Source organism: Phyllostomus hastatus, unplaced genomic scaffold, assembly GCF_019186645.2.
Source record: "Phyllostomus hastatus isolate PE091 unplaced genomic scaffold, TTU_PhHast_1.1 phas_contig_196, whole genome shotgun sequence".
Lineage (NCBI taxonomy): Eukaryota > Metazoa > Chordata > Mammalia > Chiroptera > Phyllostomidae > Phyllostomus > Phyllostomus hastatus.
In genome coordinates this window covers 3234532-3258817 of record NW_025333709.1, presented here as the reverse complement: position 1 = coordinate 3258817, position 24286 = coordinate 3234532, and the positions used below count along the sequence as shown (strand labels likewise).

The following is a 24286-nucleotide window of genomic DNA, read 5'->3' as shown; positions in this document are numbered from 1 at the left end:
ATTACATGCACTGACACAGTCACAAAGGGATCTCATCATGTTTTAAGTAAATTCATTCACAGACGTCCTGGACTGCGTGCGGCTTGCTGGCCAGGGGTTGGGCGCCCTGGTGCATGGGAGGTGCCAAAGTGACACGCCTGGAAAGGACACCAGCCCCACCACGGGGCCGGGGGCAGGAACACCTGGTGGCCTGGCCCCAGTGGCTGCTCACGTGGCATCTGATGTACCTGATCTCCTGGTGGCCTCTTTGTAGGGTTTGCATGGAGCAGAAGGGCCCAGCATTTCACAGGCCTGGACTTGGGTCCTGATCCCGACCTTGTCTTTGCTGAAGTTGGTGCCGAGTTCCCGCGCTGCTCGGTTTGGAAGGCGAATTTTAAGTCCCCGGTGTTAGTAGCTGTGGCGGGCCAAGCGTGTGACACGGTTCCCTGGGGTGCATTATGTGTGCGTGGGCTGTGCCGTCCAGTCCTCACACCCGCCGGGCTGCTGGGCTGCAAGAGCCACCGCCTCCCGTTTCCCAGCCGTGAGCGTAGACGCCCCTGCGGGGGGGGTGGGGGGGGGAGGTGGCTCTCGGGCGACAGCAGGGCTCCAAGGGGAAGGGTGTGATGAGATGGGACCCGCGCCTGTGGGTTCAGCGAAGAGGCCGTGCCTCCCTGTCACTCCGTGCTCAGACTGTGACTGCGGAGACAGAGGGACGAGGGGCCTACTCCCCTGCAAAGACTCACGCTTCTCCCTGGAGCTTAGCTAAATGAGAGCTGGATCGCCGAGGATTTCTTTAAGGCCCCGAAGAGGCCTTTGTCAACAGCAGCCGGGGAGAGACCATTCCTGCCGTGACTCAGAGCTGCTGCGCTGGGGGCACCGGCCGCATCTCTCCATCTCTGACCACGGGCCGGGGTGGGGCGTGCGGACCCCCTCACCCCGCAGACAGGCCCACGGGTGTAGCGGGTGGTCCAGCACGAGAGCACGAGGAAGGGAGCCAGCGGACGGATGGCTGACCCCCCGGGGAAGGGAGACGAGCGCCAGCAGTCAGTCAGAAGGGCTGACGGAGGAGGAAGGAGAGCGGAGGCCTGGGGACCAGGGCTGGAGAACAGGGCATCTGGGGGCAGAAGGGGGGTGTGGGCTCTGGTGGATGTGGCGAGTGAGCAAGGCCAGAGCAGCGAGTCCCTGACGCTGCCGCAGCCCTGGGCCCCCGGGTCCTGCTGCGCCCGTCCAGCGGAGCTGCGTTCGGACGCAGTTAATTTACTGGAAACACGGTGGTGCCCCGTGTGCTGTCTGCAGGCGGCTTGGCGCTGCCGGCTGGCGGGGGCTCGCAGAATCCGGCTCCCTGCACGGCGTTCCGCCTTGGAGACGTCGTCATTAGGAGTCTAGGCTGGCGTCCCCCCGAAGAAATGGTCACTGATCTAATGCTTCCTCCCGTGCCAGACAGAAACACCCAGAACGTTTAAAAGGGGGGAGATGACAGGTCAGCTCTCATTTTTTCTGGGTCAGGAGACGACTGACTTAGCAAGGTTCCGCGTCACCCGCCCACCGACCGTCTTCCCGGGTCTCGGAAGTCCCCCCCGCCGAGCGCGCTGTCCCCCCCGAGGCTCCTCCCGCACGGCCTCCCGTGTTTTACGGGCACACGGTGTCCTCTGTACACTCGGCGATGGTAGTGACCGTTCTTCCTCAGTTCCCTCTTCCCTGCGATCGTTCGTGTCTGCCGAGGTCCTTTTACCTGTTGATTTCATCTCGTTCTGAAGGTTTTTCTCTAATGATTACTGGTCACACACAAGTGTCCACTGATATTGAAGAAGGAGACAGTGAAACGCTGGTTGGTTGGTTTGGGGGTGGGGGAGGGTGGGCTCCGTGGCGGAGGGTCAGGCGGCAAGAGCTGGGAGGTCGACGCCCCCGTGGGGCGTGGGACGGTCCGGCAGCAGCTGGCCATGTCAGTGTCTGCAGGTCAGCCTTCTGGGGCCTTTACGGCCTTGTGCACGGCAATGACCTTGGCTTGGCTGTGGAAGATGGGGCTGCGTGGCCGGAGGAGGGCGTAGGGGCCAGGGACCACACCTGTGAGTCAGACCTTTGCTTACTCCCCTCCCCTTTTAGCCCCGCAACCCACCCCCACCCTGTTCTGTGCCCGGCCCCGCAGCGGGCGACTGGGAGTGGGTCTGTGGGCGCAGCGCCCACTCTCCAGCCCCCGGCAGGGGTTCCCGTGGGGGGACCAGACCTCCTGTTCCCAGTCTAGTTCGTTCCTTGTGATGACAGCGTTCGTCCTTTGGTCTGAAGTGGCCGGTCTGTTTGTCCCAGGGGCTTTACGCTGTTCTGACCCCTTGTCTCACACGGGGACTCACTCAGCCACCCCGTAAGCACTCGTCGGCCACTGAACCCTGTGCCAGGCGCCTCTGCAGCGCTGAGCCACGTCCGGGAAACCCGGGCGTCCTGCCCGCCGCCGGGGACGCGTGTTCCGGTGCGTTCTAGCGCAGGGGTGTCCACCCTTCCGCGTCTCTGGGCCGTACGGGGAGAGGAGGGGCTGTCTGGGGCCACACGTTAAACACGCTGTGACGCATGATCACAAAAGAACTCGTGATGTTTTAAGCAAACGCACTGTTTTGCGTTGGGCCGCAGGCCGGGCGCCCCTGTCCCAGTGCGTTCTAGTTTTACAGATGCGTCTCGTCAGCCCCCAGGTTCACTGGGAGCTTCCCAACCGTCTTCCACAGGTGATGCAAAGGCTGGGCCCGCCCCCAGTGGGGGCCCCCCCCAACCCAGGATCCCCACCCAGGCCCTGTCATGGCGGACTTCTCCCTCCCTCCCTCCCTCCCTCCCACACTGTCCCCAGGCCCCTCCCTCCCTCCCTCCCTCCCTCCCTCCCTCCCACACTGTCCCCAGGCCCCTCCCTCCCTCCCTCCCACACTGTCCCCAGGCCCCTCCCTCCCTCTCACTCCAGCACCAGGCTCTGCCAGCGCTCACACTGGTCCTCACAGCGCTCCCAGGCCAGGAAAGTAAGGCCCAGGTCACCAAGCCGGGCCAGATCCCCAAGTGGGCAGGTGATGACCGCTGGGTTCCAGTGAGGGCGCTGACCTCACCGCTGCCCGGCTCCCAACCCCCACACACCCCCTCACCGAAGTATGCCCGTGCTGCTAGGGGTGGGGGAGACCCCAAGCCAGCTTCTCCCCCTCTCCTCTCCCTCCCGGCCTCCACCCTCGGTCTCTCCATCTCCCTCCTCGCTCCCCGTCTGTCAGCCGAGAGGGAGTCACTCAGAGGGCACTGACCAGGCTGGGGGACTGTCCCGAGTGGGGCCATCAGTCAGCTTCAGGCTGATGAACGGAGGCTGCAGGGCGCAGGCCCCACAGGAGAGTCGGCCGCCTTCCCAGTCTCTGGTCGGAGTCTGCAGCCGCCCCGCCCTGGGCCTGCACCCCCCACCCCTCCACCCCCCCACCCCCCACCCCCACCCTTGCCCGCCCTGACAGATGAGGGCGCAGAGGCCCAGGGAGGGTGTGAGAGCCAGGGCTTGTCCGTTTCAGACACAGTCGAGGTCCCTTCCGGCTGACCGTCTGGGATTCTCCCACGCTTCGGCAGTGTGCCCCGTCGCTGGATGCAGAGCGGACCCCGAAACTCCCCGGCCCGGCTTCCCTGCCTGTGGCTCGCTGTGCGCCCCTAAAACGGCTCCGGCAGAGTGTCTCCCCGAAGGGCAGACGTTAAATGTTTCGGGCGTCAGGGCCACGGCCGTCTCTGTTGCACGTTCCTTCTCGTTGCTGCTGTGTGGCGGGGGCTTTGTTCTGCTTCCACAGCCCGCTCAAGGGGCCAGGCCCCCCCCCCTCGCGCGCAGGCCACAGGGGCGCGGGCGGAGGGCGGGGCGTGGTGCATCCGGACACACACGCGTCACGACCCTCCGGAGCCTCAGCTCCCGAGTCCACGGACGGGAGACAGTGACGCGGGGGGCGTGGCCCGGTGAGGTGGGGGTTCACGACCTCCAGAGGGGAAGCGCCTGCCCCTGCCGGCTGAGGCCAGGTGCTCAGGGAGGCGCCCACTACGGGGAGAGGCCAGAAACCCTTACGAATGTCCCGGGGTAACTGCTCGCACGGCCCGCCCGCAGTCCCAGGAAACGGGAGGAGGGAGATCGCGGGCACTCCGGGACTGCAGCCGCCACTGCCTGCTCCATCCGTCCGGCTGGCGGGGTGCTGCCGGGCGCGTGTCCCCGCGTGCCGCGTTCGCCGTGCGCTTGTCAGCAGCACCGGGCACTGTGTTTTCAGCCTCTTTCTGTTCTGTTGCAGAGACATCAAGCCAGACAACATCCTCCTGGACGAGCACGGTAGGTCTGGGGGGCTCTTTGCAGGTGGGGCGCGGGGAGGCAGAGGCCCCGGGAGGTCAGGGGTCCTGGTGAGACGATGTCAGGATCGAGGGGGAAGCCTCTTGGGGTTTCAGTGCTGGCGGCGGGCGAGCACCTGTGTGAACTGCTGGTCCGCGTTCCGCCCAGGTGAGTGTATGTCAAGGGCTCACGTCTGAAGACTTGGATATTGGCGACCCGGTGTGAGGACGGCCGGGCAGACTTCGGGGTGACAGAGGGCTGGAGGGCCCTGGGGTTTCTGCCCCAGCACCCCCACCTGCGGGCCGATGGCCCCGGAAAAGCAGCTCACTGCTCAGGGCCTCAGAGCCCCCCATCAGACGGGCAGAGAGGTGCCACCTTCCAGGCCATCTGGGGGTCAGGGGGGGTGGGTAGTGTGGCCAGTGAGCCCCTGGTGTCTCTCCTGCACCAGAAGCAAAGTTAAGGCAGGAACAGAAGGTCATGGGAATAATTCCGCCGTAGTGCATCTATGAGGACGGACACCCGGAGAGCCTGTGGGGTACCTGGGCGCTGCCGACGCCCGAGTTCCCGCCCTGTCCGCACAGCCGGGCTGCAGCGCTCCCACAGCCCCGCCTGCTCTGCACTTCCTCACTTTCAACCTCCAGGTCCCCATCCATCCCTCCCCCTCCCTCCCTTTCTGCCCTTGTCCTCGACCCCTGACCTCAGCCCTTTCTCACTGTCCTCCCAGAGTGCTCCACTCTGAGCTCCCCATCCTTCGCCACCTCCCATGAAACTCGCACAGGCCCCCAACCTGCCTTCTGTGCCCCCCACACCCCCCTGCACTGTCCCCACCCCTGGTCCTCTGGACCTGCCCTCCTCCCTCTTCTCCAAGCTCCTGTTTCATCACGTGTCTCCGCTGCTCTGGGCGTTGGGGCAAAGCGCTGACCACGCTACTTTATACTAAGGAGTGAATGGCTTATTACCCACCACCGCTGTCACGGCCAGGAGCCTTCACGGGCAGTGCAGGGAGTTCTCAGGTACCCAGGTCTCCTCTCACAAGCAGTGAGTTTCCCGTTAGTGGAAGTATGTAAGCAAAGGCCGATATGCGTGTGTCAGTAACACAGCTGTTGGGCCGGGTTTAGAAGAATGAATGGGAGTCCACCAGGCAGCGGGCGTGGGGCGGGGGGAGAGCATTCCAAACGCTGTCACAGGCGCAGACGTGAGACGGTTTCCCTGCGTCCGGAGACAGGAGAGAAGCGTGCGGAGCACAGGACGCGTCAGCAGGGCCGGGAGTGTGATTACTGACGAGCGACACTCGTCAGAACTTGTGCTGACGGGTCTCTCACAATGCCCTGGGCTCCTCTCTCTGAGTTTTGAAGGTTTTCAATTTCTGCAAAGCAAATAGCCTAAAACGTGGCTCATATCAGCACACTTTACAGTCCGTCTCCATCCTCCCGGAAGGAACTCCTGGGAGACCTCGTAAGGCGCCCATTTCCCGCTTCCCACGTGTTACTCAGCCCTCCAAGGAGACGTGCAGGGAAGTCACAGCTCCTCCTGCTGCCGAGAAGGACAGAAGCGGGATTCTGCCGTCTGTCACTCCTGCTGTGCCTGCACTCCGGTGTGGCCCGCAGTCTGCTTCAGAGATGCCCCAGCGTCCGGGCCCCAGGGCCCCAGGGCCGGGAGGGAGCAGGGCAGAGCTGAGCCGTCCCCTCGAGGGGACAGAGTGCGGCAGAGGGAGGGGGACCGGGAGAGAAAGTGCGGCTTCTCCACACATCAGCCGCGCAGCCTCGCACAGGATGCTGGTCTCGGGAAGGTCAGGCCCCTCTTCTGCAAAACGAGGGCATCGTCCCCTCTTAACGAGAGGGCTTCAAGGATCAACGTGGGATTTGACGCCCACGCGGGACCAGCCACGCAGCCCTCAGTCTCAGGGGCTCAGCCCGACGGGGGTGCGTTCCTCTCCCTCGGTATCAGCCCCCTGCTCAGGCCTTGGCCCTGCCGTCCCGTCACAGCAGCCGACAGGATGTCCCAAATGAGTTGGATCACGTCACTCCTGGTCTTCCTCGAAGTGAGTGGCAGTGTCCTCAGTCCTGAGGGCCCTGCACAGTCGGTCCTTCTTGCCCCTCTTTGAGCCCATTGCTGGTCCCCTGCAGGGCCCGTGTGGCTGCCACCCTCTTCCCCAGTGGCTCAGTGGCTTGCTGCCTCTCTTCTTCCTGTCTGTGCTCAAATGTCACGTTCTCCGTCCCCCACCACCCTGTTTAATGCTTAAAACTGCTCTGCAAGCTGCTTATTAGTATTAGCTCCACTCTCTAGATCAGGAGTCCGAGGATGGCTGAGTGAACAGAGCTGTCCAGATCTCATAGTGAGTGGCTGTCTCAACGGGACACCTGCAGTGTTGACAAGGACCAAAGGCCCTACTCAAGCTGTCCTAAGCAATAAAGAGTGTTTTTCAGCTGGTAGAACCGAAGACCAGTAGAGGCAGCTTCAGGCAGGGCTTGATCAGGCTCTGGCCCCATTTCTCGATATCCTTGCAACTGTAGCTTCTCCGTGGTCAGGCTTCATCTCCAGGCTGCCCCGGTCCTGGGGGTCCTGTCACACTGGACGAAGACACAGAATATCACGTTAAGTAGCTCCAGAAACAAAGACGACTCTTCATTTCCTGATCCCCCTGGAAAACCATCTCCCCGGTTTTCACTTCCCCCCACTGGGTCACAACAAACCTGAGACCAAAACCAAGGCCGTCAAGCTTCGAGTCCGTGCCCCCAAGCCCGGCCCCCCACGGCCGCGCTGCAGGCAGGGCCGTGGGTGTATGACTGAACGGCAGAGCCGCTCAGCCAGCCCTGCAGGCTGCTGCAGGCTGGAGACACTCCAGGGACCCTGCCTGGGTGGGACGCGGGGCATTGGCCAGAAAGGGTTCCCGGCAGAGTCCACGCACCTGGAGGGGCCTGCCTGCCAGTCATCTCTGAGCATCTCATGGCCGCGTCACACCCAGGACCCCGGACACAGTGCCGGGCAGCGTGGCCCCTCACTCATCGGTGCTGGCCGCCGGGCCGACACCTGGGATTTGGCCATGATGCCTTTTCCGTCCACCGTGGCTGATGGCATCAGACACGCCTCTCTCGGGGGCCCCTCAGCAGGACCTATCCCTTCGAGGTGCCCTCCAAGTCCCCCCTAAGCCAGCTTTGTGCACGCCATCCACCCCCCCCCGCAAATGTGTCTCAAGTGTGACGGTCCAACCATCCGTGTTCACAGCCTGTGCCGACAAACAGGGAAGAATGTGAGTGCATTTATAGCCGCTGTTCGGGGGTCTCCGGGCTGGGTGCTTGTGCTCCAAATTCCCTGGAGAGCCAGCACTGCCCCCTCAGGAGCCCCCCTGCCTCTGCTTCCCTTCTCCCCTTCTCCCCTTTCCCACGTCTTGTCTCCAGCCCCCTCCCCTCCCCTTCCCCCTCTTCCCTCACGGGGGTCTAGAACGCCTACCTACCTGTGGGAGCACCCGGTCTGTTCCTGTCCCGTTAGGCTGGCTGGAGGAGGGTGTCAACCCCCAGCCCCCTCCCCACTGAATTGGTCAGGGACAGTCCTGAGGCCCCCACTGACCACAGCAGAGAGTCAGGGGACAAGAGTGCCCCCCGGGCGTGAGAGTCCTCTCTGTGCGCCGCCCCAGCCGTGGTCACTCACGGTTTCCCTGACCCGCAGTCTGGGCGGGCCTGTCTCTCTTATTTACCAGGGGCTCTCCCTGGTGAATCCTCTGGGCCAGGGCCTCTACACTGGCAACCCGTGATTGCTTTTGTCACAGCCTCGGTGTAAATAGATTTGTCTGTTTGTAGGTAATACGCATGAACCACCAAAAAATGGCACTAGAAAGCTTGCCCATGAAAGAGACATGGGTGTGAACATTTACGTTCTACTCTCGGCAAATGTCAGCTGCACAGCAGTGTCACCAGCCGAGGTCCCTGTGTTTCCCGTCAGACGCTCAGACCAGGCTCATCTCGCAGCGCCGAGTTCGGGCCTCTTGCTGACCTCCCCCCGTTGCCCACCCCCAGCGCCCGGCAGCCTCTTTGTACCCCCTGTCTCTGTGGGTTCGGTGGTTTTCAGACTCCGCGTGTAAGGCCTGTCCTGCAGTGTGTGTTTATGTATTTGTCTCTCTGCCTGATTTCACTTAGCATGACGTCCTCCAGGTCCACCCATGTTGTCACCAAAGGCGGGTGTCCTTTTTCATGGCTGAATAGTACTTCACGGTATTGGCGTACCACATTCCTCGCCCATTTGCCTGTTCGCAAACACTTAGGTTGTTAGGTTATTTACACATCTTGGCTACTGCGAATAATGCTGCCAAAAAGGAAAAGAAAAAAATATGTTTTCCAAGTGTCAGATGAAATACAAATGGAGGTAGCGGTTCCGGTGGCTTCCCCCTGCACGTCAGCTCGCAGACTGCGGCCTTCAGTCCCACGGGCAGGGCCCGCCGCCTGCCACTCCCGCCCACCGGGTCTCTCTCTCCCTCTCTCTGTCCCAGGACACGTCCACATCACGGACTTCAACATCGCCACGGTCCTGAAGGGGGCAGAGAAGGCGTCTTCCATGGCCGGGACCAAGCCCTACATGGGTGAGTGCCCCGGGCCCCTGCGGGGTGGGAGCTGCCGGGGGCCGCAGCCTTTGTGTGTGTGTGCGTCCCCTGTCCCTCCCCCTCCGCCCCCACCGTCCCCAGTGCGTGCTGTGCCTTCCTGCCGGAAACACCTCCCCTCTGTCCCCTGAGAACTCTGGCCCCGCCGGGCTCAGGGAAAAGGAACAAACAAGCCCTCCTTCCCTCTTGGATTAGTGTCTGTGGGCGTTGCCGGAACAGGCGTCCGTGTCAGGCACGTGGGCCGACAGGCGTAGGTGTATGGCGTGTGGCTGCGGGTCGGCTTTTCTTCGTGACTTTTTTTTTTTTTTGATGGAAGTGTTCTTTTTGGCCAACACTCTGTCTCCTTCCGTCTTCTTTAAGGACGCCTGTTATCCGCACGCTGGGTCTTCTTTGCCAGCCTTCAGTACTGGTCGTTTTCAAATCTTTCTTAGCTCTTCCTTCATTTGTGTAACTTTTCCTCACTTTTCTTTCTCTTTCTTTTGAAGCATTGTCTGTGGTCTTTCTTTACTTCGTGCGCTTTCTAGTGAAGGAATCATTACTGGAATAATTTCCCGTTGTTTTTAATTTGTTTCCTGAGTTCTCCTGCCTGATGTCTGAGGTTTTAAATTCTAATTCATGTTGTTCTTTTATGTCTTGTATAATTTTATTCATGTCTTTATTGGTTCTTAGTTCTTGATGTCTATATTAATTCCTGATTGCTGAGTAGCAAGCCACGTCAAAACTTAGTAGCCCAGGCCCTGGCTCTCGTGACTCAGTTGGTTAGGCATCGTCCCACGAAGCAAAAGGTCACCGGTTCGATTCCCAGTCAGGGCCCCTGCCTGTGTTGTGGGTTCGGCCCCCAGTTGGAGCACGTATGACAGGAAACCAGCCAATGTCTCTCTCTCTCTCACACTGGTGTTTCTCTCCCTCTCTTTCTCCCTGCCTTTCCCTCTCTCCTAAAATGAATAAATGAAATCTTAAAAAAAAACAACAGCAAAAAAAAACTCAGTAGCTTAGAACAAGAACAATGTGTCACTTCTCACCATCCTGCCCTTTGGTGGGATGGCTCTTCTGCTGGTTCTGCTTTTGGCTGGGCTCGCTGGTTCAGCCAGCGGGTCCGTGGGGGCGGGGCTCAGCGAGGACCCAGGCGGGATGAGCGGGCCTCTCTGTGTGTGGCCTTCCGTCCCCAAGGGGATCAGACTGTGCTTGCTACCCGGTGACAGTAGTCTCAAGAAAGGGGAGCCCGTTTCCCACGCGCTTATCAAGCCTCTGCTTGCTTCACATTTCCTGACGTCCGGTTGGCCAGAGCACGTCACGTGACCAAGACCAGGGAGCCTGTGGGAGGGGCTACCGGACAGCCTGATGCTTTGATTCACTGGGGAACCAGGAATGAGCCAGCCCACCACACCATCACTGAACTCTTTGAGACAGTTGGTTACAGTTTGGGTCTTTTTTTTTGGCACATCATGCTGGTATGTTCTCAGTGTAACCTGTTGCTCTGCTCTCTGTTCTCCTTTGGGTCATAACAAGGTTGCATGGATTTTGACTTGGATACTTCATGTTTCCCGAACTTTTGGAAGATTTAGGGCGGTTTAGGGGAGCTTTTCCAGCTCAGCAGACTGACCTCTTCTGTCGTGTCTGTGAGGTCAAAACTCGAGGCCATGAGCCTGGCGTCCGAGCTGGGGCTCCCCGGCTCGGTTCCACTGCCCACTCGGACCTGGACCTGCCCTTCCCAGGTCCGTGGGTCCGCTGTCGGCTGGGTCACGATTCCACTCCCAACAGCGCCCCCTTGGGGGGTCCTGGCAGGGAGCGCCGCTGCACTGATTAACGAGACTCGGGGTCCCGGCTGCACCCACCACCGGTGCAGGACGTGCCGAGGGCCCCTTCCCGCCCCTGCTGCTGGGCTGGCCAGGGTCCTCTGGTCTTTGGGCCAGCTGTGCGGCCCCGTGGCCGGGAACCTTTGGACTCTGTTCTCCGGTTCGCCCCCACGCCGCCGTGCTTCTCCCTGTTCCCCTCCGCGCAGGAGTCCCAGGCAGGCGGGCTTGTCACGGTTGCCGCTTCGCTCCCACCCACTGCCACTGCGGGGCGTGTGAGGACAACTTAGTTCGGCAGTGAGCGTTGCCCGTGGTTCCCGGTTTAGCTGTTCGTCGGCTCTGTCCGTCAGTCTTTCGCATGGGCGTGCGGAGGTTTGAACACCGCGTCACCACCCCTGCCCCCCGAGTCCTCCACTCGCTCAGGCGACCCTCCCTGGCTTGCTGAATCCCTCCCACAAGTGCAGTTTGGCAGTAGCGCGCGGTACAGATGTCGCTTTGTGGCGCTTGCTGTGCCAGGCGCTGCGTGAAGTGCTTTCCGCCCGTCACCCTCACAAACGCGAGGGCGGCCCCGAGCTGGGAGAAGTTGGGTGACTCGCGCAGGGCGACGTGCGGGGCGACAGGCAGCCCCCCTGGGCGAGCACGAAGGCATCGGAGCTGTTCCTGGCTTTCCATACCTTTGAATAAAGCCACTGGGAGCGTTTGCACACAGGTGTTTGTAAGCGCTCACGTTCTCAGTTCTCTAGAACCATCACCTAGCGGGGGTTCCTGGGTTATACGCAAAGTGTACGTTTAACTTCCCGAGAAACTGCCAACGCGTGTTGCAGAGAGGCCGGTCCACTTCCCCCCTCCCCCTGCCCAGCTCTGCCTCCGCGGGGCCCGGACCTGCCCCGTGGGTGCTGTTGTTCCTGCGAGCCGGTCTGACTGACGTGTAGGGAGCAGGTCTGACCTGCCGCCCCCTGGTGGCCGGTGCTGCCGAGCACAGTTTCATGTGCTTGTTTGCCGTCCCGGTGCCCTCGAGGTGACGCACCCTTTCCGTCCCCTGCCCACGACTTCACTGGACTGTCGCTCTGTTCCGACTACGCTCTTTGAGAGCCTGTATGTGCACCAGCTGCCAGTCCTTCCTCGGGTGCATGTGGTGCGCACATTTTCAGCCAGCCCCTGGTTTGACTTTCCGGCATCTTTAGAGTCTTTTAAAAGCGTCCTCTTCAGTTTCGATGAAGTCCAGTTTTCCCTTTATCGATCATGTATCTGGTGTCGCTTCTGGAACTCTCTTGCTCACACGTGCTCACGAGGATCTCGCCTGGTCCTCCGGCCGAGGTTCGGTGCTTGGGGGTTTTACCCAGGAGCCACGTCCGTTCTGGGGGCATCGTTGACTACGGCGCGAGGGGTGCATCCGGCTCCCTCTGGGGGCACCTGGCCACCCCGATGTTCCAGCACCATCTGTTGAAAGGACTGTCCCTTCGTTCTGTGGGGGCCGGGGGGGAGGGAGAACCGAGCCCCTCTCAGCAGGGTCTGCGCCTGTTCGGGATTCTTGCTGCCTGGTCACCCTCAACGGGCCCCGTCTGGGGCCGGGCTGAGAGGGGCTGCCCGAGGGTCTTCTCCGGGTGCTGTCCCGCCCCCAGCTCTGGGCCGCCCCGTGGGCCTGCGCTCAGAGGGTCACTCCCCGGCCCTTCTGTCCCGGGGCAGTGGGCCTCCGTTTCCCGGGCGCTGGGGAGGGAAGGGGAGCCCCCGCTCTCCGTCTTCCCGTTCAGCGCGTCTCCCGGAGGTGCCGCCCCTGTGGGCTCAGGGTGGTCCTGCTCGCTGGTCCTGTCCTCGCCCAGCAGCCGGAAGCCACCAGTGATCTCAGCCCAGGAGGCTCGTCCGCCCTTCCCCAGGGGCAGAGGCGTTGCTTCTCCGGCCCCTCCCCCCACTCCCACCCCGTGTCCTCTGTGGGGACAGACCGCACTGCCCTTCCCCCATCAGCCTAGGGCTGTGGTCCCCGAGGGTGGCATCCACTGGACCCTTTGCCGCCGCCACACTGGCCCGGAGGGGGCCATGAGCTGGACCGGCTCCGGGGCCTCAGTGGTGAAAGAGAGAAGTGTACATTTATTAAGCGCCTGCTGTGTACTTGGCTGAGCTCCAGGCTCTGGGGGGGGCGGGGCGGGGAGGAAGGTGTAAGGGTGCGCCAGGACCCACCCGTCCTGGGCCTCTCCATCACTCCCGGCGGCCACCGCAGCGCCGGGGAAGGGACGCTGGAGTCAGAACCCCGGGAGAGACTGCCCCACTCTGCCACACCAGCCGGACGACCGGGGGCACCGTCTTCGCCCCTCACCCGTGTCCCCAGGCCGCACGACAAACCCTCAGGCGTGGTGGCTGGAGACAGCCGGCGTCACCCTCTCACGTTCGGGGGGCGCAGTATTCTCAGGGTGCCGCAGGGCCGCGTCCTCCGGAGGCTGCAGGGGAGGGTCCTTCCTGCCGCTGGCGGCTCCTGGTGGCTCCAGGTCCCCGGGCCTGTGGCCGCATCGCTGGTCTCTGCCCCCTCCCCGGCCTCCTCTGTGTCTCGGTCCCCCTCTTCTTCCTCCTACACAGACGTTCAGGGTGGACCCTACATCTTACCTAGAGATTCTCACCTCCGTCATACCTGCAAAGACCCTGTTTCCAAATGAGCCGCATTCTCAGGTGCTGGAGGTTAGCACCTGGACCCATTTGGGGGGGACACAGGTCAGCCCGCCACACCCCTTTATGCCTCTCCTGCCTCGTCTGAAAAGTGGACATTATCGGGGCGCTTGGCTGGCTGGGGGGCTGGCAGGGTGGGAGAGGCCGTGCACGTAAACCCTGCTTCACCCAGCACCCGGCGCCCGCGGCTGCGCCGGCTCCGTCACCCGCACGTGGAGTGACGGGCACAGCCTCGTACCCGCACTTCAGCCCCAAGTCCGTGTGGCGCTGTGGTTCCGGGCCACCACAGCAGTCACTCTTGTGGCACATGGATTATGACATAAATGTTGTGTTCTATCATCGGCCCCAAGTGTGAAGGGGAAGAGAGAATGTCACCTTTCACAGGCTGCAGACATTTGTCACTGGACTGCTCGTGACAGCCGGGAGAGAATCCGTCAGCTGCTGTTTCTACCTGCAGCACCGGGTGGGCTCAGGGCTGGCGGGCATGAGGAGGGTGTCCAGGGAACCCCTCGGCACACACGGCCGCTCCCCTACTGACGGGCACATCCCCGCCCCCCACTCGGTCCAAGCACGTGGGTGGCCCAGCCGCTGTGGGGTCCTGGGGGTGCTGGCAGGGAACCACGTGGCTGCTTGTCTGGGGGTCCCTCAGCCCAGAGGAGGACGCATGTGCAGATGGTGAGGCAGGGAAGGGGGCTCGGGGGTGGGGGGGCACCCGGAGGGATGACGACCCACAGCACCGCTCAGGGACGGCGCGCGCTAGGAAGCCCACGTCGCTCACCGGACGCCCCACGAGCAGGTGGGACCCACTCCGTTGGAGTCAGGCGGACCCAGGACGGATGAGACGGGGGGAGACAAAGATGCTGCAAATGCAGAACTCGGGGTCTGGGGGCCGTCAGGTCACGAGGCTGTGGGGGGTGACGTTTAAGGGGGTCCCAGGCTTCTGGGCAGCAGGGGGACGTGGGGAGGCTAAGCCTGCCAGGCCCGGGCGCGTGCATCAGAGCTCCGCTGACGAAGGTCCGGCCCGAGGTTCCCGCAGCGGAGCCAGCCCGCCAGCCCGGGCGTTGTCGCCCTGAGTCCCCCTAGCCACCCCGAGTGAAGGGCTGCACCCCACCTCCACAACTGAGGCAGAGTCAGGGCCGGGGGTCGGACCCAGACTCGAGCGTCGGTGCCTTCCCGTCGCCACGCTGTCCAAACACCGGTCCGATGCCCGAGTCCAGGCGCCCCCGGTCACAGCGCGGTGCGGTTCCCTGGGGGAGACTCTGGCTGCTCTGGCAACGGCGGAGCCGAGTCGTATCTGCAAACAAATTTGCTAGAAATCATACACATTTCACCAGATTTTCCCAGAGGCCACACTGAGCAATGGGAGCTCAGGGTGCACGCCCAGCCCAGTGGGCTGGGGTGGGGGGAGGCGAGGAGATGAATCCCCCCTCGGCACCCCCATCCTTCGCCGCTTTCTCCCGAGGGGAAGTTCGCGTAACGGAACTAACCGCGCTACAGCCGCATTTCCGTGTCACTCGGTGCGTTCGCAGGGCCGTGGGGCCACCGCCACCGGCTAGCTGCAGACCGTTGTCACCGCCCCGCCCCCAGCCCCCGGCAACCCCAGCCTGCCTTCAGGCCCTGGCGTTCCGACTGCGGGTGGGCGCTTGGGGTGGGCCCCGAGTCTGCCGAAATAAACGTGCCTCCGAGCCGGCAGCGGGCGCGGAGGGCTCTAACACCCCCGGTCGCCGGGCCGCCTGACCCGGTGTTGGTGCCAGAAGCAGAGTGACTTTCACCGAAGTGCTCAGCCCCTTGGGTGCAGTTTCTCTCCCTCTTAACTCAAACCTTGCCCACCCATTTCGCGTGCTGGTGGGGATCACACTCCGCCAAATGGGCCCGCTCCCGGGGCTGCCCATTGCTCTGCGGAGCAGGCGGCCCCCACCGCGCCCAAGGGGCACGCCCTGTCCTTCTGCCCAGGTGGTCACGCCAGTATTTCCCGAACGCCTGCGGCTCTTCTGGAGCCGACTCCTAGCTCACGGGGGCTGGAGCTGGTGGCACAGCAGGTGGGGTACTGGCCTCATGGTTCCCATCCCCACGTCCCCTCCCGAAGGGGCCGTGAGTGGGAACTGAGACACACGGTGACACTCTCTCTCTGTCCTGTCTTTGGCAGCCCCGGAGGTGTTCCAGGTGTGCGTGGACGGAGGCCCCGGGTACTCGTACCCCGTGGACTGGTGGTCCCTGGGCGTCACGGCCTACGAGCTGCTGCGGGGCTGGGTGAGACTCGCGCCTGCGCGGTGGGCACGGGGGCCGCGGAGGGGGCGCTCGGGTCACCCCAGGCTGGCGTGGAGTCGGCGCGCCACTCTGCTGGGCCAGCGCAGGGCGGCGGGAAGGAGCCCTGTGTGTGAGGAGCGAGCCCCGGGTGCCAGTCCCCGTGGCCTGCGTGTCCGCTCTGAGGTCCCTGAGCATCGGTGAGCCTCTGGTCCAGCCCCCGGATGTCCGGGGGCGAAGGTCACGTGCGGCCAAGGTCAGCGGCCGATCAGTGGCAGCTCCAACCCGGGAAGCCGCTTGGCCTGGTGGTTCCGAGTGCCGGCCTGTGCGCACCCACAGCACACAGTGCTGCAGGCGCCCCTGCCTCGTGTTCCTCGGGGTGCAGACCACGCATGTGCCCCCGTTCTGTGTGTCCGTGCCCACCTCCCCGAGCCCTTAGCTCAGTGTCCTGGGGCGTTGGGCACGTATTCTCCCACTATTTCATTTACACAAAATAGCCAAAGGTGGCGAAGGGAGCTGTGCAGCAAGCAGTAACTCCCTGCTTTGTTGAGCCGGAAGAACTAGGACAAAGTCACCACGGACCCCTGCAGGGCCGGCTGGGCTGGGAAGTGGGGGCTGTGACTGAGGTGTGGCCGGGTGCCCGGTGACGAGAGCCGACCCCTCCAGGCCACGCCCCTGAGCCCCCAACCGGAGCCGGGAGCGGGGACTCTGGAGGTAGGCTGCTGGGTGTGGATCGCGCCTCTGCCGCTTGCCGGCTGTGTGACCCGGTCAGCTCACTTGACCTCCCGTGGCCTTAACGGAGCGCCCACCGGCCGGTGCCTGCACTGCCCATGGGCCTGGTCACTCACTGGTGGCCCATGCGTCCGGGCCACCTGCTCTGCCGTGAAACAGGAACACCCGGCACTCCCTGCGGGAAAGAGGAAACCGTCGCCGGTGACCGCACGGTGCCAGCTGCGCCCACCCTGATTCCGCCCCTTGCCCTCCACAGAGGCCGTACGAGATCCACTCGGCCACGCCGGTGGACGAGGTCCTGCACCTGTTCAAGGTGGAGCGCGTGCACTACTCCTCCACATGGGGCACGGGCATGGTCGCCCTGCTGAAGCAGGTAAGGGGGCGCCGCCAGCCTGCCCCGAGGGAGCCGGGTCGCAGCGTGGGCTGGGTGAGCCAGCCGGCCAGGGGACGAGGAGCCGGAGCCGGGGCTCTGCCTTGCGTTCAGGGTCACGAGGCCGCTGGGCAGTGGAGTCTGGCATGGAGCGCCGTCTCTGGCCGCAGAGCCGCGGGCTCTTTCACGCTGCCGCCAGCTCCCGATCGGTGGAAACGCGTGACGCAGGTGGCTCTATGTGTCGCAGGTGGCTCTATGTGTCGCAGGTGGCTCTACGTGATGCAGGTGGCCCTGTACAATGTTCGCTATAGTCGGCCTTTTACTGCGCCCAGCTTCAGGAGGTCGGGCTTCTCCTGACCTTTTGTTTGCAGGAGCTGCTGCTGCTGTTAGCACAGAGCAGCTGTTCTCGGGGTGTGGAGAGGCAGCCCCTCCACAGCTGGGGCTGAGCCCCTCGGGTCTCGTCCTGGTCATGACCTGGACACGGAGGGGTGGCCGCCCTGCGCCCGGGCCAGCACAGCGCAGCCAGCGGCCCCCGAGAGGCCCCTCGCAGCGCAGCGGCGGCCCCGGGGCGAGGACGCCCGTCCTTGCGGTCATGGCCCCGGCGTCCTTCGCACCCGGTGAGGCAGCGCGTGGACAGGCAGAGGCCCGTTTGGGTTCAAGGTCGCCGTCTACGGCCGCCATTATCAGGAGAAATCTGAGAAGAAGCTGAAATGTGTCCCCTTGGCTACCAACAAGGTCAGGGCCTCTGGCCACAGAGGTCACCTCACACCGTCCAGGGCAAATTTGATGACACTTTGTACGTCCCATTTTCAAGCCGAAAGTCCCAAGATGAGGTGGCCGATTCTTTTTATTTTTAACTGGAAGCCTCAGCGGACACCTGTGAGGGCCAGCGAGTCACAGGGCCGTAGTCCCCGAGGGCAAATTGAGTCTCCCCCTCAAAGAGCCCCTGGCCGGGTGACCCTGTGGAAGCAGCCTGACCCCTCGGTCCCCCGCTGCTGTAGAGAGAGGAACATAGGGGACACCTCCGGGGCCAGCCTCCCAGGCGGGGTGCAGCACGGCCTGAGCGCAACCAGCAGAGGCCCCTCAGGTTCCCACAACCCCGCCCACAGAGCCCCACTCACCTCGGTGGTGCTCGGCTCAGGCAATCACAATCGCCCTGTGTCCCCAGCTGCTGACCAAGGACCCCGAGAGCCGCCTGTCCAGCCTCGGCGACGTCCAGAGCGCGCCCTACCTGGCCGACGTGAACTGGGACGCAGTGTTCGAGAAGGCGCTGACGCCCAGCTTCGTGCCCCATGTGAGTGGGGCCCCGTGGGAGGGCCTGCCACCCTCGGGGGGGTCCCGGCCTGGCTGTCCCAGGGGCCCCGTCGCTGGCCGCTGAGCAGCAGAGGTCCACGCTCACCAAGGTCCAGCACGGGGGCGTAGAAGTTGGCCTTGCGGAGACACACACACTCGTACACTCTCACGCATGCACACTCTCATGCCTGCACACTCACACCACAAGTGCAAAAGAGCGGAAAAGACTTGCTGAGGCCCCCCGGTGGGCAGGTGTGGGGGTGCATCCCCGACTCCCCAGAGTGGTGTTTTATGTCAGAGTATCTTCCAGACTCTTTGCTCCGCTGGATGCAAAAATGTCTCCCCAAGTCGGTTTCTACCCGAATCCAAGGCTTCAGGTTCCCCTTTTGCAGACGGTGGTTATGACGCATGGGCCGCAGTGTCAGCTGACCTGGTGACCCTGGTTTCTTCGTGGCTCTCCCGGCGAGCAGACACCGTGTCCCTGCCGGCTAGGCTGGCACCGCGTCCTTGGAGGTGTGGCCCCGTGGTCCTCTGAGCCCACCCTTGTCCCCGCCTCCCCCCCAGCCGGGCTGCAGAGGTGCTGGCCTGGCGTGTGTGGGTGTGTTGTGTGTGTGAGTGTGTCACTGCCGCTTTCATTAATGCGCCCACTGGAGGTCACGTTCGGTGCCCTTGGCTGATCGCCTGCTCTGGCGACGGCGCTCTCCGAGGTCCTCACCTGCCGCTCCTCCCCAGCCCCATCCCGACACACTCACGCACACTCAGACTCACGTGCACACTCACTCTCAAACATGCGATCACATACACACTCGCTCTCGCACAAACACACCCTCACGGGTGCCCTTGACCCCACACGAGCACGTGTGCAGGGGACCCGTGCTTCCGTCACACCTGGAAGGAGCCTGGGGTGCGCCTCTGGCCACACCTGCTCCCCCTTCCAGGGACGCCGTTCTCGTCCACGGGGCAGTCCCCCGCCTCCCGCCCCTCCTTCCAGACTCAGCGTGAAACACAACGACCGGCCCACACGAGGGTCTCGGGAACGGGTTCTGGACGGGAGGCAAACACAGGTGTCACTTGACTTGGGCATGCTTCCCGGCCAGCCCCCACCTCCTCCGCAGGTGACGGCAGCCTCGAGGGTCAGCCCACTGCAGAGGTGCCCAGGTTGACGTCAGTGCCCTGCAATGTCAGTGCTCCTCCTGAAACTCCCGAGGCGGGGACCACGCCGTGTCGGCTGGGCTCTGGGGGAGCGGTGGGGCCTCGGGGGCGGCTGATCAATGCACATGAGTGAGTGAGTGAGCGAGTGAACGACGGGTAACAGCCCACAGGGTGGAGTGTGCTCTGGGTGCCGCGCCCGCACCCGGGAGGTGAGCCTGTCGGGAGTCTCAGGCTGGGGGGCTTGCCAGGGTTCCTCGGTGGGAGATGGGCGGGGCCGGGCGACCCCGGGCACTCTGCACCCAGAGCCTGCCTTGGAATGAATGAGTGAGTGAGTGAGTGGGTGAATGGGTGAGCGAGTGGGTGAATGGGTGAGTGGGTGAATGAATGAGTGGCAGACCCATCAGGCCAGCAGAGACTCAGGCCTGAAGTCCCACCTGCGTGTGGGGACAGATGGTGCCCCCAGAGCTGTGATCTTATAACCAGGAGGCTCTGCTGCCTGGGCGGCTGGCGTCCTGGGTCCCGGGACAGACCAAGGCCGCCCGAGGTTTGGGATCCCAGGTCTGGGAGGCAGGGAGACCCGGGGGCCTCCTGACCCCAGTGGGTGGGGGGGCTGCAGCCTGTGGGAGGGCCAGGCCGGGCCCGGCTGGGCCCCTGGCTCCCGCTGCAGCAGGAGCGGACAACTAGGACTGGAAATTGGGAAGAATGTGATCAGAAATGGCCTTTTTAAACTGAACGATTGAAAACGATATTTATAGAAGAGAGTGTTGGCACGGGAAGGTGTCGGGTGAAGGACGTGGAGAGGACAGGCTGGGAGACTGAGCTCAGCCCCGAGAAGCGGACGCACGTAGGGGGCAGCCCGGGACGGTGATGGCGGGGTTGTCCGGGGTGGGCGGGGAGAGCTGCGGGGAAGCAAGCGGAGGACGCGGACAGTGGGAGTGCGCTGCCTCTCGTCATCGGGGAAGGTGCACGTAAGCGCCGTGCCCGCAGTGGTGGGCGGGCCGGCACCGCCTGCGGCGTGAGTGACCGGGCGGGGGGAGGGACAGGACGGTGGAGACGAAGCCGGCGGTGGGCGGGACGAAGAGAAACCGCGCTGTCCTTCCAGAAAGGGAGACTGAACTGCGACCCCACGTTCGAACTGGAAGAAATGATCCTCGAGTCCAAGCCGCTGCACAAAAAGAAGAAGAGGTTGGCGAAGAACAGGACCAAAGACGGCGCGAAGGGCAGCTGTCCTCTGGTGAGCGCTGTGGGCGGGGGGGGCCGGGGTGCTGCACTCCGTGGGGGTGGCTGAGCCGGGGGCACGGGGGTGGGGGGGCACGCCCCCCACCCAGGTACTCCCACTTGCTGTCAGTGAGATGCCTCCGTCCAGCACGTGGCCTGTCACCGCACAGAACTGGGGGCAGAGCCACGGTCCCCGCTCTGATCGTGCGGTTAGCCCTGCCCCCCGGGCACGGGGAGCCTCGAGTGCCCCCAGGCAGGAGCACAACAGGGGTGCCGAGTCGTCCTGACAGGGTCCGTGCTGTGGAGACAGCCAGGGCCACACTGTGACTTCCGTGGGCCCCGGGCACGCTGGCCTTGGGTCTGTGTTTTCTAGGCTGCCAGGACACAGTGGTGCAACCTTGGTGGCTTAGCATAAGTGACATTTATTCTCCCACCATTTGGGGAGGCCAGAAGTTCAAAGTCAATGTACCGGAAGAGCCAGGCTCGTTCCAAAGGCTGCAGGGAGGGTCCTCCCGTGTCACCTGGCCGCAGGTGGTGGCCAGCCGTCCAGACGGTCCTTGGCTTGTGGCTGCATCACTCCGTCTGCCTCCATCGTCACGTGGCATTTTCCCCTCCATGGCCCTGTGTCCTTCCTTGAAAGACACCTGCCATCGAATCGGGGGCTCACCCTTCTCCAGTATGACCTCATCTTAACTGGGGACAGTGGCAACCACCCTGTCCCCCAGCAAGGCCACGGTCACCAGCCCAGGGGTGAGGACTTTGGAACTTCAACACGTGTTTCGTGAGGGGGCCCGATTCAGCCCTCCACTGCCCCTTCCCCCACAAAAACATTTTTTAAATTATGTTTTATGACCATGGGAGTGTGAGGATGAGTGTAACTTGGAATACTAAGAGTTCATTTTTTCTGCTGCTTTTAAAAGAAATGAGCACGTCTCTGGAGAGGCTAGAAGGATGGCGGGCCCCCGGCGCTATGCCACTGAGTCTGTGTTAATAAGGACACATGGGTGGTGGGGGTGGTGTCTGCCCGGTGTGCGGTGATGGTGACACAGGTGGTTTGTGGCACCTGTTCCTGACGGGGACGCGCCCCTTGCAGGGTGGCCTCGCACTCACCCGCGCCCTCGTGCTTAGTTGGGGCCAAGGGGCGTTCTGGTGGCCAGGAGGCCAAGCTGATGGTTTTCCCTCCACAAGCCGCCCCAAAGGGCTTGCACGCGGGATTGCACGGCTTCACACTCTCTGTCCGCCGGGCCCCCTTGGCCCAGCTGCCCGTGCCGCAGGCGGCTGCTGCCGCTTAGCTGTCCCCGACCCCAGGCCCCCTCGGCCCCCCCGTGCGTTCAGACCAACCTCCGGTCGCTCACAGCCCCCGGTCTGTGCTCTTCGGCAGAACGGACACCTGCAGCAGCGCCTGGAGACCGTGCGCAAGGAGTTCATCGTGTTCAACAGAGAGCAGTGAGTCCCCTGCTGCCCGCCGTGCAGTGCCCTCCCAACTCTCAGGGCTCCCGGGGACCCCGGGGACCCCGGAGGGGCAGCAGCCCTCGGACCCTGCGTGTCTTCTCCCCACTGGGCCTCGGCGTCCTCGTGGGAAGTGGGGGAGCAGGCGGAGCTGGCCCAGGGGTGCTGCTGGCGCAGAGGCAGGGCTGCGGGTGGTTGGGGGCCCTCTCGATGGGGCGAAACAGCCTGGGGCTGCGTCCCGTGCTGTGGCTGCCCGAGCGGCCTGAGACCCCGCACTCACCTGCCCTGGGCCTGGTCTCCAGCATGGGCCAGTGGCGCCCCCTGCCTGGCACTGGGGTTGTTACCAGCCTAAATGAGGCTGTCGATACAATGCCTAGCAGAGTAAAAATGTAAATTACTACTCACTACTATTACTATTATTGCTATTATTATTATTATTATTTAGTGGGTGTGGGCTGTGCTGGGACCCCAGCACCCCGGGCTGGCTAGAGATGGGCGAGGACGCTGAGTTGGGAGGGACTCGATTGGGGTCCCTAAAGCCCGACTCAAACACCGCCTCCTGCAGGAAGCCCTCCCTGACCCACACCAGGGTCAGAAGCCATCTCTCCCTCGTCGGGGCTCCTGAGTCACTAGGCTCCACCCCTCGGAAGCGGCGCTCGAAGCTTCATTTTCTGTTAAACCGGGAGTGCAGGAGTCTGGAGACAGACGGCCGTGCTGGCTCTCAGTACAACCATATTTGGGTGGGCACGCTATTTTAGATACAAAAATCCCAGTCATGTCCCCCAGGACCGCCTTGCCCACCAGGGTCTCCTCTGCCCACCGCCACCCCGCACAGGGGCCGGTCCGTCGGTGGGCGTTCGGTGCGAACTTGTGCATGGGTGGTGTGGGGGTGCCACCACCGGTACTGACGGGGAGCTCAGGAGAGCCATGCCTACGGTGCCTGCAGAGCTCACGGGGGCCACGAGGCAGGCGCTGCTGTCTCCACTGTGCCGATGGAGAAGCTGAGGCTCTGCGTGGGCAATACCCCGCCTGAGCACACCTGAGCCGGGCTCTGAGCGCAGGCCCACCTGGCTCCAGAGCACTGTGCTCCCCCAGGCCGGAGGGTGATGGGGGGGAGGTGTGGGCTAAGGCTCCCGGGCACTCTGCTGGCCCCGGTGTGTCCTGGACACCTCCCCTCCCCTCCCCATGTCACTAACGCAGGCCGCTGCTGTGCTTGCTTGCAGGCTGAGGAGGCAGCAGGGGCAGGGCGGCCAGCGCCCGGACAGCGAGGGCCTGGGCGGCCTCCGGGACGGCTGCAACAACACCGCCCTGGGCCCCGCCTGCCCCCGGGGCTGCAGCAGCTGAGCCACCCCCTGGGGCCGCCCAGCGGGCCTACACGCCGACGTCCCCCTCGGTGCCACGACGGGCCCTGCCTCACCCCGGCCACACCGGATGCAGACGGAGCCCAGGGCCTGGAGCTGGGAAGCCCAGCGTGTGGTCCCAGCGGCCGGAAGGATTCCCTGTGAGCGACCCTGGACAAACCTCCGCCTTCCTGTGCCTCAGTTTCCTGCATCTGCCAAAGGGGTTCAGCGGCCCTCTGCCCTGGCTCCGACTACGGGGCTGCGGCGGGGGCGGGGGGGCTCCTGCTGGCGGCAGACGTGCAGAACACTTGACGCCTGTGAGCGTCTGCACGTGCCGCGTCTGGTCGCGACGGCGGACGCGCACTTCCGCCCCCGGAGCAACCGGACCGACCTCCCGCCTCTGCAGTTCGGCCCGCCCGGCCCCCCGGACAGCACTTCTGAAAACGCAGCTCGAAGGCCAAGTACGCGAGCGCCATGTGCCCTTCCTGCGGACACTCTGCTCCCCGGGCCTGGAGCCAGACCGAAGGGCCTCCGGCCTCCTGCGGCAGCGGGGCCCGAGCCCAGCCCGGTCCCCAAGGTCTGGGGGCTGCAGACGCACTTCCCCCCTCGATCACAGAAGACCGCCTCACCCCGTTTCCCATGCCGGCGGGCCCCCACCCCGCCCCAGAGCCGGGATGGCACGTGGGTGCCCACTCACGAGGTCAAGTCACCGCCCATCCGTCACCCCTTAGTGCCGTCCGAGTTCCCCAGACCGAGTCCCGCGGCAGGGTGCTGACTCCCTGCACCCCCTGCCAGGATTTCTGCCCTGGGAAGGGGGGAAGGAGGCCTGGGCCCTCCCAGGGAGCCTGCCCGAGGAAGACCGTGGGGGCAGGCGGGACACACACTCCTTGGGGGCCCGTCGCCTTGGATGGGGGGGAAGCCGCAGCGTCCGGGATAAAGCTTGGACTTGGGATCAGGCCCGGGTTCAGAGGCCGGTACTCACCGGAAGTCCTTGGGCAGCGGGCCTCACCATGTGAGCGGCAGTTTCCTCGGCTTAAAACTCGGCGTGACAAGCGCCCCCTGTGGGTCGTGACGGGGTTAGCACTGATCGCCACGTTTTTGCTTTTCCATCCAAGTTCCGGTGTCCACGTTTCACACGGGAATCAGTCCCTGGGGCTGTCAGTTTCC

General features: G+C 63.8%; 1 protein-coding gene across 6 annotated transcripts in view; it reads left to right on the top strand.

The window, feature by feature from the left end:
- STK32B (serine/threonine kinase 32B) overlaps positions 1-23290 on the top strand; it is a 124195-nt gene extending 100905 nt beyond the window's left edge. For 5 of the 6 annotated variants that reach the window (XM_045834360.1, XM_045834358.1, XM_045834359.1 and 2 more), the window contains 9 exons: positions 4248-4285; positions 8766-8855; positions 15468-15571; positions 16554-16670; positions 17836-17961; positions 20215-20346; positions 21712-21776; positions 22345-22519; positions 23003-23290. In XM_045834360.1, the coding sequence (XP_045690316.1) occupies positions 4248-4285; positions 8766-8855; positions 15468-15571; positions 16554-16670; positions 17836-17961; positions 20215-20346; positions 21712-21776; positions 22345-22519; positions 23003-23284 (1129 nt within the window). In that variant the 3' untranslated portion in view covers positions 23285-23290. The remainder of the gene's footprint in view (positions 1-4247; positions 4286-8765; positions 8856-15467; positions 15572-16553; positions 16671-17835; positions 17962-20214; positions 20347-21711; positions 21777-22344; positions 22520-23002) is intronic. The other variant, XM_045834364.1, reaches the window with a different exon arrangement.
- Positions 23291-24286: the final 996 nt, after the last annotated feature.